This window comes from Oenanthe melanoleuca, chromosome 24 (assembly GCF_029582105.1).
Source record: "Oenanthe melanoleuca isolate GR-GAL-2019-014 chromosome 24, OMel1.0, whole genome shotgun sequence".
Lineage (NCBI taxonomy): Eukaryota > Metazoa > Chordata > Aves > Passeriformes > Muscicapidae > Oenanthe > Oenanthe melanoleuca.
The window spans coordinates 2,615,003-2,629,505 of record NC_079357.1 but is presented as its reverse complement, the minus strand read 5'-3'; the positions used below and the strand labels follow the sequence as shown (position 1 = coordinate 2,629,505).

General features: G+C 48.4%; 3 protein-coding genes across 10 annotated transcripts in view; 1 reads left to right on the top strand and 2 right to left on the bottom strand.

Moving 5' to 3' along the window:
• GRIK4 (glutamate ionotropic receptor kainate type subunit 4) overlaps positions 1-968 on the bottom strand; it is a 187,805-nt gene extending 186,837 nt beyond the window's left edge. Inside the window, exon 1 of the mRNA XM_056509786.1 lies at positions 860-968. The gene's annotated coding sequence lies outside the window, so the exon portion shown is untranslated. The remainder of the gene's footprint in view (positions 1-859) is intronic.
• A 7,731-nt stretch (positions 969-8,699) lies between these two features.
• ARHGEF12 (Rho guanine nucleotide exchange factor 12) overlaps positions 8,700-14,503 on the bottom strand; it is an 80,283-nt gene continuing 74,479 nt past the window's right edge. The window contains exons 40-42 of one of the 8 annotated variants that reach the window (XM_056509535.1): positions 13,815-13,887; positions 10,216-13,065; positions 8,700-10,089 (exon numbers count right to left, since the gene is read on the bottom strand). In XM_056509535.1, the coding sequence (XP_056365510.1) occupies positions 13,055-13,065; positions 13,815-13,887 (84 nt within the window). In that variant the 3' untranslated portion in view covers positions 8,700-10,089; positions 10,216-13,054. Of the gene's footprint in view, positions 13,066-13,814; positions 13,888-14,503 lie in introns of all 8 variants that reach the window. The other 7 variants (XM_056509536.1, XM_056509537.1, XM_056509539.1 and 4 more) reach the window with 7 other exon arrangements.
• Positions 9,888-11,266, top strand: LOC130262424 (pinin-like). The gene is made up of 2 exons (XM_056509542.1): positions 9,888-10,056; positions 10,266-11,266. Exons 1-2 carry the CDS (start codon positions 9,888-9,890, stop codon positions 11,012-11,014), a joined length of 918 nt encoding a protein of 305 aa, XP_056365517.1. The 3' UTR covers positions 11,015-11,266.

The following is a 14,503-nucleotide window of genomic DNA, read 5'->3' as shown; positions in this document are numbered from 1 at the left end:
ACCAGGAGCCGCACCGGGAACTGAACCGGGAACAGCACCGGGAGCCGCACCGGGAACCGAACCGGGAGCCGCTCTGGGAACCGAACCGGGAGCAGCTCCCGGGCGATCCGCACGAGTTGGAGCCACCCCCCCGTGCCCCCCTCCCCGCGCTCTTTGAACTTCAGCTCTGCTTAGAGCCCGAGCGTGGCGTTTTCCAACTCTTGGTGCGCTAGAACACCGCAAAGGGCTGGTCCCAAAGTCCTTCAGCGAGTGCGGGAGGCGCTCGGGGGGCACCGGCTGTGTCCGGGAGGGATGGATGTGACCGGGGAGGGATGGAAGTGACCGGGCAGGGATGGATGTGACCGGGGAGGGATGGATGTGACCGGGCAGGGATGGATGTGTCCAGGAAGGGATGGATGTGGCCGGGGAGGGATGGATGTGGCCGGAGAGGGATGGATGTGGCCGGGCAGGGATGGATGTGGCCAGGGAGGGATGGATATGACCGGGCAGGGATGGAAGTGGCCAGGGAGGGATGGATGTGGCCGGGAAGGGATGGAAGTGACCGGGCAGGGATGGATGTGGCCGGGCAGGGATGGATGTGGCCAGGGAGGGATGGATGTGGCCAGGGAGAGATGGAAGTGGCCGGGCAGGGATGGATGTGGCCGGGCAGGGATGGATGTGGCCGGGCAGGGATGGATGTGAGCGAGTGCCAGCCGGGGGCACCGGCAGCCAGCGAGCGGCGGCGGCTGCGGCTCCGAGCGCTCCCGGCCCCGCGGCTCCGCAGCGGCTGTGCCCGCATCCCGCGGGGTCCCGGGGCAGCCGCGCCGCCCCCGCCCCGGCCGCCATCCCCCCGGCCCCGCAGCCCCATCGCCGCTCGTACCTGGGCTGGGCTCTGCCCGCCGCTGCTCCGGCCCCGCTCCGGCAGCGGCGGCCGCGGGTCCCCGGCGGCGGCAGCGGGAACTGCAGGGGGCGGGGGGCGCGGCCGGGGCACCGGGACCCCCCCGGCAGGGATGGGCACGGGGAGAGCGGCGGGGATGGCGGGGAGAGGGGAACGGGACCGGGATGGGCGGAGGGATGAGAGAACAAGGGACTGGGATGGATGGAGGGATGAGAACAGGGATGGATGGAGGGATGAGAGAACAAGGGACCGGGATGGATGGAGGGATGAGAGGAGAACAGGACAGGGATGGATGTTGGGATGGAGGAAGAGCAGGGAACTGGGATGGATTGGGGAATTCACAGAGAGCAGGGGGGCTAAGGATGGAAAGAGAACCAAGAATGATGAAGGGATGCAGGGAGGGCTGGGCAGGAGGGAGGGATGCAGGAAGAACGGGGCACTAAGGATGGAAGGAGGATGAGGCAGGATGGAGGGATGGAAGAAGAACCAGGCAGGATGGAGGGATGCAGAGAGGACGGGGCACTAAACGGGATCAGGGCAGGTTTGGGATGGAGCTCAGGGAAAGGCTCTTCCCCCAGAGGTGCTGGCACTGCCCAGGCTCCCCAGGAATGGGCACAGCCCCGAGGCTGCCACAGCTCCAGGAGGGGTTGGACAGCACTGCCAGAGCTGTGCAGGGTGGGATTTGGGGTGTCTGTGCAGGGCCAGGAGCTGCACTGGAGGATCCTGGTGGGTCCCTTCCAGCTCAGCACATTCTATGGTTTGACGATTCAAAGGATGGAAGGGACTGAGGAGGGAGGGCAAGGACCAGTGTGGCACTGGAACTATTGCTAAGCCCAGACTGAACACCCCTGGTTTGGACAGCTGAGTTTGGGAAAGCTGTGCTTGCTCCCAGCACATCCCAAATCTGCTTTGGGATTCTTTGAGAAGGACACAGGGTGAGATAATTTTGCTCCCAGCTGCTAAAATCTTCATTAAAGGTTCATCTCCTCCTGGTGCCCTGAACAGCAGCACAGGCTGGGAAAAGGCCTCACCCAGCCCTGGGAAGCAGGAGTGGGACAGAGGCATCCCATGGGGTCAGGCTGGGAAATGCCAGGCAGGATCCTGATCCCTGAGAGGCTCCAGCCTCACCTGCTGTGCTGCAGTCCTGTCCTCTTCTTGTTTGTAATGGTGAGGAGAGCAAAGATTTTAAACCATCAATTAATTGGACTCTTGCATTAAGAGCAATGAACTGTTATTTGACAGAAATTCATCTTCCCCTCCTGCTGAGAAGAAATAAACTGGAGGAAAAGAATCAGCTTCACAGGAGAAAAATAAAACGCCTCTGCCTCAGAGACAAATTACTCATGAGATGCACAGGTAACAGGCATGGGGGGCTGAGCTCATCCTTTCACACAGCATTTCCCTCAGGACAACAGCTACAAGTCAGTGCCTTTGTGGCAGATCCCTGGGCCTTTGTCCCAGGAAGCCATTCCCAGCATTTATTATTCCTGGAATTGATCAGCATTTCCCTCATCTGCTTCTAATTGGCACCTGTGGCCCTGCAGCTCCAGGCTCAGCCCTGGCAGGGCTGGGATTCCTCCAGTGTCCCAGTTCCAGGGCTGGGAATGGACAGAGCCCAGCCCTGACCCCAGCTCTGACCAGGCAGGGTCCCCATCCACCCTGATCCAGGTGGATTCTGCATCCTCCTCATGGCTCCTGCCTTGTGCCAGCACCCCACTCTCTTTTAGGCATTTTTCCATGGTTCAGATCCATTTCTGCCATGCTCTGAGTCCTGCATGCAATTATTGGAGCCTCAGCCCTGCTGTTGTACACTTAGAAGGCAACTCAAGACCAGGAAAAACCAAAATTTCTCCAAAATCTCCATGGCATGGCATAAATCAGAGCAAGTTAAAGCACCTGGCAGCCAACAGGGTGAGCTGGAAGCAAGAATCCAGAGGAGACAGCTCCAAAAACTGCCTGCAAATAAATCTGGTTTGGTTTGGGGGGAAAAAAAAAACCAAACCAACAGGATTGTAAGCACGAGAGAGGTTCCCAAAGTGCTTTCTGCTGGGAGGTGTTACGTGGGGAGAGGAGGGGAGGGAAGGCACCCAGAGAGGTTTAAAATAGAGTTTGGTCATTTTATGAATGAGGTGATGTGACACAGTTCCCTGCCAAAGCTGGAGGGTTGGATGACCTAGAAAATCCTGTTTGGGGAAGGAGCTGCTGTTGATGTGAGGCTGCAACTCCAAGTGTTACAGAGGGGGTGGGATCCAGGGAGGAGATGCTGAGGGGGGATCCCAAAAGCTCTGGGGGTGCTCAGGGCAGGGCACTGGTCCCCCCCTGCCAGCCCTGGATGCTCCTTCCCAGGGAATCACTGCCAGGATGTCCCCTGAGGTCACCAGGGCACGGGGGACAGCAGCAGGGCTGGGAAATGGAGTTTATTTTCCAAAACTGCAGCACAAACCCACGGTGCCAGTGCAGGTCCAGCTCAGGGCAGACCCAGTTTGGGGTCTCAATCCAGACCCAAACCTGTTCTGGGGTCTAAATCCAGACTCAAACACTTTATGGGGTCTCAATCCAGACCCAAACCTGTTTTGGGGTCTCAATTCAGACCCAAACACTTCATGGATCTCAATCCAGATCCAAATCTGTTTTGGGGTCTCAATCCAGATCCAAATCTGTTTTGGGGTCTCAATTCAGACCCAAACACTTTATGGGGTCTCCACCCAGTCACAAACACTTCATGGATCTCAATTCAGACCCAAACACTATTTGGGGGCTTAATCCAGACCCAAAGACACTTCAGGACCTCAGTCCAGACCCAAACATATTTTGGGGTCTCAATCCAGACCCAAACATATTTTGAGGTCTAAATCCAGACCCAAACATGTTTTGGGATCTCAATCCAACCCCAAACATATTTTAGGGTCTCAATCCAGCCCCAAACCCCTTTCCCCAGCAGCAGCTTTGCCAGGAAATCCTCTGCTGCTGCACATGGATGAATCTGCCCCAGTTCCCCCAAATTTCAGGCTCTTAATTCTGGGAATAACCCCACACCTCCAGCTGCTGACATGTGGGACACAGAGCCTCCAGCAGCCCCCACTGCTTCCCTCATGGCAGGTTATTTATCCCAGCAATTAAATTCCCTTTTCCCTCTCAGCTGAGAGGGGCTCTGATCTCAAACTGACGTGGAGGTGAGCAGTGAATCATTAAAAAAAAAAACCTGCTACATTTATCTTCATAGGTGGTTGTATTTCAACAGAACAGTAAATAACAGCCCCACTGCAAAAAAAAAAAAAAAAAAAAAAGTCACATTCAGGCAGAGCTGAGAGATTTCAGGGGATAAAAGGCACTGAAAGTCAAGATTTGACTGAGACACAATGAATAAATCTATTATGGATGTGATTCTTTTCACTCAGGTTCATAACAAGTTTTTATTGGTAATAGAAGACTTCCAAATGAGATAATTTTATAGATAAGAGCTGCTCTGAAGGAAGCAGTGAGAGGAGCAAGTAGCCTGTGGTAGTTATATAAAAAAGCCCAGCTAATTATAAATATATATTTAGATAGCTCCAAGAAGTTGGTAGGATGAGTTAGATAAATAAGGAACATTCTGTGGAACAGTTCCATGCAAAAAGGAAAATGTGTGTGAATCTCAGCGAGCTGGAGAGGCAGGAGTGGCATCTGCCAAATCCTGATGCAGGGTTTGGGAGGATATTCCTGGGCTCCACACCCTGATTCCCGATTTGGGGAGCCTTGAAGTGCCAGCTAATCCCAGAAATACACATGGGATTGGGGGTTTTAGTGCCTGAAGCTTCCCAAAAATGGATCCCACCCCCTCTCAGGTGCTGGGAGAGAACCCTGGGAGAGCAGAGCACTTAGAGAAGGTGATATTTAAAGATTTGGGGATTTTTGTCACTTTAGGGAGCAGTGACAGGTCACACAGAGCATCTCAGCTGCCACAGGCTCCATCCCTCACACAGTCATAAATATTGGACTGATCATTTCCTTCCATCACACTCTCCTTGCTCCTTTTTTTATTTTTTTTTATTTTTGTTCTCCTCCTCCTAATTACTGCCATCAAAGGATGTTTTCTCCTCTGTGCATTCCATTCACACCCCAAAGAGAAAGGAAAGCAGTCATTTAATTGAGGCAGGAAAAAAAAAATCCAACCCAAACCCAACCTCTCTTTGAAATGTGGGGAAAATAAAAGATGATGAGACAAAAGATGAGGAGACTTTCAAGTGAGGAATGATTAAGAAAAGGGAGGAATGAATTAAATGAGTCATGGGCAGGCTGGGCCAAGGACTCAGGAGGAGACCTCTCATTTCTGCAACAGGTTCAGGGAATTCCAGCCCTGATCCAGGCTGTGATTTTGGGATAAATTCACCTTGGCACAGAGAGGTCAGAGGTGTGGAGCCACCTTTCATCCCTGCACAACTCCAGCTCTCATAATTCCATGGAAAGCTCCAGGTTTTGCAATCCCAGAGATGATGAATTGCCAGAGTCAGGGAAGGAAAACAGAGAAGGACAGACTCAGCTCTAGGGGTGAGCACCTGAACAGGGAGGTCTGGATGTGCTGAGCTTTGTAAGGACATTCCTGTGGATTTGGGGCAGGAATTTGTGTCTAAACAGAGAATTGGGTTTGCTGAGCAGGAGAAGCCAAGGCTGGAGTCATTCCCTGCTCCAGCTCTGTGACTGAGCAGGGACTCTGCTGTGCCTGGGGGGCTCTCACAGCATTTCCAGCAGGAAAAAAAATCACTTTGGGGAGAATTTTTTCCAGTTTCTGAGGTGGACTGACCCAACCCAAGCTCAGCAGTGACAGGGGCAGCTTTATTATGGCACAATAAAGAAACTGCAGAGAAAAGATGAGTTCAATGGAAACTGCAGTTGAGGCTGTTTGACTTCTGCTGCATGCACACCCCAAAATGAAGGAATGATGGTGATGAATCACTCAGAAATGTTGTGAACAAACCAAACAAGCAAAAAAATATAAATAAAATCAGTATTTGGAGGTGAAAGAACAGGTTAAGGGGGAACAGGGAACAGTTCTGGGGTGGAGGTTTTGTAGTGAAGAGCAAACAGCAGAACTGCCAGAGAAATGGGATTAAACTTCAGAGTTTGGAAAGATGGTAGAAGGATTTAAAAATGCCACCAAGAAGGGTTTAATCTCCCTCTCATCACAAGGCCCAAGCAGCTGGAGTTGCATCAAACCCATCTTTCTAAAACTCGAGAGAAAAGGGTTTTTCAGCATGAGCTGACAAAAGCAAAGCACAAAGCTCTCTCCTCTCTGGGCTAATCCAGAGCTCACAAGTTGTTTCAGCAGCCTCTGAATTGAATTTTGGAGAGACAGAAGGAAGGGAGATGTGCTCATTAATATCCCAGCATAACAATAACCCTGGATAATGTGAATTATTGCCAAAGCTCCAGAGAGCTGAGAGAAATGGAGATTCACTCTGGAGCTGCACTCCACGGAGTTTATTCAGCAGCACTGAGTAAATATCAACAAGAAGGTTGAAATATTGATCAGGGGAGATGCTCCACTCTGAATAAGCTGCAGACATCTGGAAACAAACAAATTGCTGCAAGAAAAGAAGAGGCTGGGATATTTTGGGGGGTTTTTTTATGCTGCCAAAAGCCCAGCTCGATGATTTGCAGCTGTAAACTCCCAGCTGCTGAGGAAGAAAAAAAAAATAATAAAAATTAAAATTCAGCTTCCTGCTGAAGAAAAAGGCTGGTGGATTTTTGGTTGGGATATGGAGAAATGCAGGGGGTCAAGCACGGAATGCACCTGGAATTATGGGATTTTTAAGGCTGGAAAAGCCCTTTAAGACCAATAAATGATAATATTAATGATAAAAATGAAATGTCACCAGCAAACCACAGCCTCAAGTGCCACACCAAAGGGTTTTGGGCACTTCCAGAAATGCTGATTCCACCACTGCCCTGACCGCCCTTTCCATGGAGAAATATCAGAAATATTCAACTTAAATCTCACCTGGAACAAGTCAAGGCCATTTCCTCTCATGCCCAATTCCCTTCTCCAGGATTATTTTCTAGGGAGTGATGAAATCAGTGAATGGGGCTGGAAACCCCACTCAGCTCTGCAATCCCTCCCAAATCCCACTTTTATTTTCCTGCTTGGCTGATCCTTTCTCCCTGCCTGACCTCAGCAGGGTGAAGCTGAAAGTGAGATCAAAACTTTTGGTTCCTCCTTTTTTAGTCTACAAATTTTGGAAGATTTGTTCAACTAACATTCTAATCCAGGCATATGCTTGGTGTTATCCCCAGGTTCTTTCCCAGCTCAATTTTGGATCACACTTTGAAGGAAACACATCCAAGTTTTTGGTTTTTTTTTGGTTTTTTTTTTCATTCAGGGCCCAGCTCTGATGGGAAATATTTCCCCCCCAAAATGCTCAGCCCAACTGGCAAAGAATTTGTGCCAGGGACTGGGACAATTTCCATCCTACACCAACCTCCCATCAATATTTTGAAAGAATAAAAACAACCTAAAAATCCATTGAGGAGTTGACAAAAAAAAAAAAAAAAAAAAAAAAAAAAAAAAAAAAAAAAAAAAAGGGGGGAAATAATGAATATTTTTCAGCAAACACCAAAGGGATGTTTGCTGAGAGAACAAATTGATTAAACAAAGTTTTTTTTGTCATTTAAGGACAAAATTGCTCAGAAACTTCTGCAATCATGGAATGGTTTGGGTTGGAAGGGACCTTGAAGCTCCTATAACCCAAAAAATGACTCAAAATGACCCAAAAATTACCAAAAATGAGCCCAAATCTGGGATTCCAGGGCAGCAGCTTGGGTTTCTCTGAGCTGTTGAGTTTTTGAATCATTTATTTACAGCAAGGCAATAAAGGGAATATATAAAATAACATTTAAATAGGCAAAACACGAAGAGCATCATTAGGAAAGTGCAACACAGCTCAGATTACCAATTATAATAAAGTAATAAAGAAATCTCTCAAGGAGCTTCATGTGCATAATGCAGACAGGGAAGGGGAAAAAAAAAAAGGAAAAACTCCCAAGTTTTCAGGAATAAACCTGATTTGTTTTCTATTTTGCTGCTCTTAATTCATTTATTTTTGCCAGCTTGTCTGTCAGGAATGTCACAAATTCCAGGGGTTCAGGGAGAGAAATCATCAAACTCTCACCACAAAAATTCACAGGTTCCCCCAACAGCCCAGTTTTAATTTCATTTCTCTTTTATATTTCTGGGTCCACCCCAGAGGAGGGAAAATGATCCAGCAAAAAAATGGGAATTCAAATCAATATTTGCAAGGTGCTGAGATGAAATATCACACAGAAGGCTCCCAACCTTCAAAATAAATTCCCTTATAAAAATGGCAATAAATTAACAGGATCAGTTAATTAATTTAACTGAATAATGGTTCTGGTTGGATTTAAAAGGACAAAGAGCCAAAAATTATTTGGGGTTAAAAGCAGAATTCCCTGCTCAGGTTGAATTGTCTCAGAGCATCAGCTGAGCCAGCTGAACTTCTCCCATATTCATGAAATTGTTGGCCATGACCAGGGCAAGCAGAAATTCCTTAAAAAAAAGAAAAAAAAATCCCTTTAAATCTCACCTGGGAGCTGCAGAAAAACCAGGAGGGCCCCAGGGTGTGCAGGACACATCAAAGTTCAATTCCTGCAGGGAATTTCTGCTCCTGCAGTCAATTAATTAATTAGTTAATAATTCATGAACTCTGAGCAGCAAAAATACAACCAAGGTGCTTCAATCTCTGCAAAAAAATTCATCATCCCCCAAAAGGAAAATTTCCTTTGCCATCATTTGTCCTTCAAACACTTCAAAAAATCCACCAGACAAAGCTCATTTTCCTTTAAGCTTATTTAATGATATTTGAAACGCTTAAATTTTCTATTTCCCAGGTCCTGAAAACAGATTTCTTTTTTTTTTTTTTTTTAAGTGACCAATATTTAATTCCAGAAACATACAACCTGATCAGCTAAGTCATAAAAGAGCTATTTTACAAACATACATCTGGATAATTAGAACAATAAAGTCTTTTTAGACATTCAAACATGATCAGTAAAAATACAGGATTATTAATAAAGATTTTTGTGTATTTTTTTTTTTTAAAGAATACTTCCAGATTTTTTTTTTTCTTCTCTTTAAAGTAAATCTCTGTTAAGAGTACATGATTGTATGTTGTACAAAGAAAATAAAAATATTCTAGTATGAAGAGAGCTCCACAAGACTTAATTCAAAATAAAACAGCAGTGTTTTGGCTGCAGTATCCCTTTTGCAGTACATCTGCTTGTCAGTTGGCACCTTTGGGGATGGGGAGGGAATCCAGGGATTTTTTTTGGGGAGAAAACACTGGATACAGGGAGATAAAAATCAGAATATCCAATTTTAGAACACTGAACAGGCCAAGTGCTGTCTGACCCCACCTCCCTACAGACCAGGGCTGCTCAGGAATTTCTGCAGAAGGGAATTCCCATCCCAGAAAAATCCCATCTGAGCTTTGGGCTTGTCCATGAGCTGTGTGACAGCAGAAGGGAAATCATCTCCCAGATGTTCTTATATCCCAAAACAAGAAATTCTTGTTCTTCTGCTTGGGGAAGGGGCTGGGACAAAAAAACTCCAGAGAAGTGTTTGGGTAAGGAAATGCCCAACCCATCACTAATTTTCATTTTAAAAGAAGAGGAATTTTATGGCTTGAAGGAGGGAAAAACTGAAATAATCCTGAATAGTGCATTTGAGCTGCAGCTCCTCCCTCCAGCTGTGGTGCAGATGTGCCAGGGAGGAAGAAGGAATTCCCTCCAGCTGCAGGGATCCCTGAGGCAGCTTCCCTTCCCTGCTGGTGAGCACATCCAGAGCTCAGGCACAGCCAGCCCAGAGCAGGACTGATATCCCCACAAAACTGGGGTCACAGCTGGGCTGAAGGGATCCTCCCATCCACCCCAGAGGTGGCAGGGACACAGCTCCCCTCACCCCTGGGGGTCACCCCAAGGCAGAGTTTAGGGATTTGGGGCAAAATCCACTCCAGCAAAAATGTCAATTCACACACATGCTGCACTGCCAGCTTTTCACTGCTGCCACAAGCACCAGAGGGGAACCAGGAACCAGCACAGACCTTGGAATTCTGGCAGCCTGGAGGGACCCAGTGAGGATTTTGTGTTCAACCATCAGCAAAGAGCAGCAAACAGCCAGAGCTCCCAAACCCAGATCTGCTGCTCTCCCAAAACAGCCAGAGCTCCCAAACCCAGATCTGCTGCTCCTCCAGAAACAGCCAGAACTCCCAAACCCAGATCTGCTGCTCCTCCAGAAACAGCCAGAGCTCCCAAACCCAGATCTGCTGCTCCTCCAGGAACAGCCAGACCTCCCAAACCCAGATCTGCTGCTCCTCCAGGAACAGCCAGAGCTCCCAAAATCCAGATCTGCTGCTCTCCCAAAACAGCCAGACCTCCCAAAATCCAGATCTGCTGCTCTCCCAAACACAGCCAGAGCTCCCAAACCCAGATCTGCTGCTCTCCCAAAACAGCCAGAGCTCCCCAAACCCAGATCTGCTGCTCTCCCAAAACAGCCAGAGCTCCCAAAACCCAGATCTGCTGCTCCTCCAGGAACAGCCAGAGCTCCCAAACCCAGATCTGCTGCTCCTCCAGAAACAGCCAGAGCTCCCAAACTCCAGATCTGCTGCTCTCCCAAAACAGCCAGACCTCCTAAACCCAGATCTGCTGCTCTCCCAAAACAGCCAGACCTCCCAAACCCAGATCTGCTGCTCCTTCAGGAACAGCCAGACCTCCCAAAATCCAGATCTGCTGCTCTCCCAAAACAGCCAGAGCTCCCAAACCCAGATCTGCTGCTCCTCCAGGAACAGCCAGAGCTCCCAAACCCAGATCTGCTGCTCCTCCAGACACAGCCAGAGCTCCCAAACCCAGATCTGCTGCTCCTCCAGGAACAGCCAGAGCTCCCAAACCCAGATCTGCTGCTCCTCCAGACACAGCCAGAGCTCCCAAACCCAGATCTGCTGCTCCTCCAGGAACAGCCAGACCTCCCAAACCCAGATCTGCTGCTCCTCCAGAAACAGCCAGACCTCCCCAAGCCCCACCTCTGCTGCTCTTCCAGCACATTCTCCCAAAGGCAGACTGAGCTCCCTCTGCTCTGGAATTCAGGGATGATTTTCTGTCAACCAAAGCTCTGGGAAGCTTTTAGGCTGCTGAGGTCCCAGGAACTGTTTTTGGAGTGGAGTGGCCAGTTCTCCTCCTGGCAGCATCCATGGCAGAATTCCAGGCTGGGGGAAATCTGGATGTTTATAACAGGGAATGGTGGGGCTGAGGTGAGGAGGGGAGAGCCCATCCTTGAGTTAATACTGACAATAATCCCACACAACAGGACAGGTCTTGGTGCATCCCAAAATAAAAAAAAACAAACCAGGGAGCTCCTGGCAGCTCTGCTGCTGGCAGTGGTGATGCTCTTACAGCAACAGGAATTCCTCCCAACCCTCCCAGGGCTCCAAGCTCCAATCCCACACCAAAACCACCTCTGTCCCTCTCCTGTCACCTGAACTCATCCCCCCAAAGGCTTCTAGGGGAGGAACACGAGCTGGGATTTTTCTGACAGGGACAGAGGAGGTTTCTTAGAGCAGGAGGATCCTGGTGCTGAGCAAAGGCAGGTTGGTCCCACTGTCCATGGGATGTGCAGGATGCTCAGCTGGGCTTCCTTAGAGAGCTGAAAACTTGGGAAGAGGGTGTGATCCTCACACAGCTCACAGGAACACCTGAACCACCCTGTGGCAAGCAGGACAGTAAAAGTTCATCATCACCCTCAGCTGAGCCACCCAAAGCCAGGAGAACAAGGAGGTGCCTGCAGCCCAGTGCATGGTGCAGAACTCATGCCAGACCCATCTGTGAAACCCACACAGGGGAGGGGCAGGAAGGGAGTGCCCAGTGTCCCCAGTTCCATCCTGGCAGCAATTCCAGCAGCAATCCCAGAGCTGAGCCAGTGCCCAGAGCTGCCTCAGCCTCCTGGGGTTGCCAATCTCCATTTGGGTGAGATCACATTGGCACGAATGATTTCCAAAAAAAAAAAGGAAAAACTCAACAAAAAAACCAATCCCACCCCAAAAAACAACCCCAAACCCCACGTCAAGCCCTCAGCAAGACATACTCCAGGTACTAAAACTTACTGGCCCTAAAATCAGCAGTACCTGTGGCTAACTCCATGACAGCCCTTTTTCATTCAGTAGTGAATCAGGGCAGAGCTGCCCCACATCCTTGAAACACTTCTGGGTTTGCATTTTTTTTCTCTTTTTTTCTTTTTTTTTTTTTTTTGATCCAGAGAAGAGTTACAAAAGTGCTGCAGGTCCAAGTATTTTTATCACTTTACAAAGGAGACAATGATCAAAGCCAACAAAGTCAAGGAAAAAAAAAAAAAAAACAAAACAAAATTCAACCTCTTTCTCCTCTCCCAGCAAAGGGATGGGAAAGGAAAAAAGGAAAATTTGCCCATCTCAAGTGCCTGGCTGTTTAGTGCATGGAAAATTCCTGTTCCACACGTGGTGACATGAGCAATTCCCATGCAGTTGGTTGGACACAGGGAAATTCCAGCCATCAATTCCATCCTAACACCTTCATGAGTAGCTCTTGGTAGTCTGAGTGCCAGCAGGGAGTGCAGAGTCCAGTCCAGTGAGGAAACACCTGCACTCAGCTCCCCCCTGTCCCCTCACCAGGCAGGGTGGGCCACATGCAGGGGGTCAGAACTGTCACTACCCAAAAATAGAACAAAAACAAAAAAACAAAACAAAAAAAAAAAAAAAAAAAAAAAGGCAGATTAAAAAATTAAAATGTGCTTTTGATACACGGAATGAAGTCAAATAAATACATTGATTTTTTTTTTCTTTTAAATGTCTAAATACATTTTTTTTTATATCCTACACCCAAAGCTCTGTACATTTGGTTTGGTATTTTTTTTTTTTTTTCTGTTCTGAAGAAAAAAAAAAAAAGAATTTCTGGTAGCAAGGAGAGGAGCAGAATAGAATAGACTCCCTCACTGACAAGATAGTGCAGATGCCCCACAGGAAAAGCACCCCATGCCCACTTTGCTAGAGAATGGTTCCTGTTTGGATGCTCCAAACCCTCATCCCAGAGTCCACAGGGGAGACAGCAGCTGCTGTGTCCTGATTCTCTTCATCCAATCTTCAGCCACTCCTGGAAACACGACTAGCTTTTGTCTGAAGGAGGGGAAAAAGGAAAAAAAAAAAAGAGAAAAAGGTGGTGAGAGAAAAGGATGCACTGAGAGATGAGTGTGGGGCATTTCTGGGCTGTGCAGGACTCAGCAATTCCAGCTGGAGGGCCCCAGAGCCACCCCAGGGAGAGCAGAGCAGGCTCAGCAGCTCAGGGATGTCCCTGGGGGAATTCCCAGCACCCTGGGATGAAGGTGTGGGGCAGCTGGAACCAACTCATCTCAATAAAAATCCCAGCCTGCCCACCTGTCTCTGCTTGCCAGGCTCTTCAGCCCACTCATGTTTCATTAAAAATGAGCAGAAACCTTTTCTGGGCAGGAGAGAAAGGCCAGCTGGATCTCTGATGCCTTAGATGAAAACCAGAAAAGCTGAAATCCTATCTGCAACCCTGCAGTTCTTTAGTGTAAAACTCTCAACTCCACACCCAGTGGGAGCTGCTGCTCTCCCATTTTGGGCAGACACAACAATTCCTCACCTGGGAATCAAGGACACCTCACTGATGGAAACAAAAGTGAGTTGGGGGGAGCAAATTTTGGATAAATGACTTCATTACCTGAAGCTGTAATTGAAAATTAACCCCCAAAATGCAAAAGGACCAAACAAAGTGTGAAATTTTGGTGACCCTGGGGAGATTTCTCTGCCCTAAATATACATGAATAATTCAATAAATAGAAGTGCTTTTTCTGTCTGGTTTTTGCACTCACACTGAGCTCTGGGCTGGTTCTGGCTGCTCCTACCTGAGTGCTCTCCTGTGCAGGCTGAGCCAGCCAGCCCCTGGCGCCGCAGGACGCTGTAATCCTCCTCCACCTCCTGCAAAACACCAACAGCCCCACATCAGCTGCACCTCCACCCAGCAAACAAAGGGCTTCAAAGAGGAAAAGAGAAGTTTCACTACTGCAAACAGCCAGGGTGAAGTGAGCCCCCTCAGCTCCTTTCTCAGCAGCTTGATTTGCATGTAATATTCTGATTTCTGTCAAATTAAAGGCTGGCTACTGGTTGTTTCACACATGAAACCTTCTATGGTTATTCCATAGAGAGAATCCTCATCTCAAGCAAAAATAAATTGGAATATTTGGTCCTGAAAGCCTCACTGTGGTCTGATATCCTTGGTGCAACTCAACATCTTCATGTGACACTAAGAGCAGCAGCACATGAGAGATTTCACAGAATTACCAAGGCTGGAAAAGCCCTTTGAGATCTCTGAGTCCAACCTATGGCCCAACCTTGTCACCAAGTGCCACATCCAGTCTGTCCCTGAACACCTCCAGGGATGGGCACTCCAACCCTCCCACCTCCCTCTGAAGAACTTCTCCCTAATCTTTTTCAGGAATCCACATTCCTCAGGCCAATGTCCTGTTGAAAATTCCCTTTTTGCAGGCTTGTCCTATCCCTCAGAAAAAAAATAAATCAAAAATCAAAATATTTC

Coding starts and splice junctions, on each gene's coding strand:
- LOC130262424 (XM_056509542.1), top strand. CDS start 9,888: ATGTCAATTCACACACATGCTGCACTGCCAGCTTTTCACTGCTGCCAC. Junction 10,057..10,265: donor AAACAGCCAGAGCTCCCAAA/CCCAGATCTGCT, acceptor AGAGCTCCCAAA/ATCCAGATCTGCTGCTCTCC.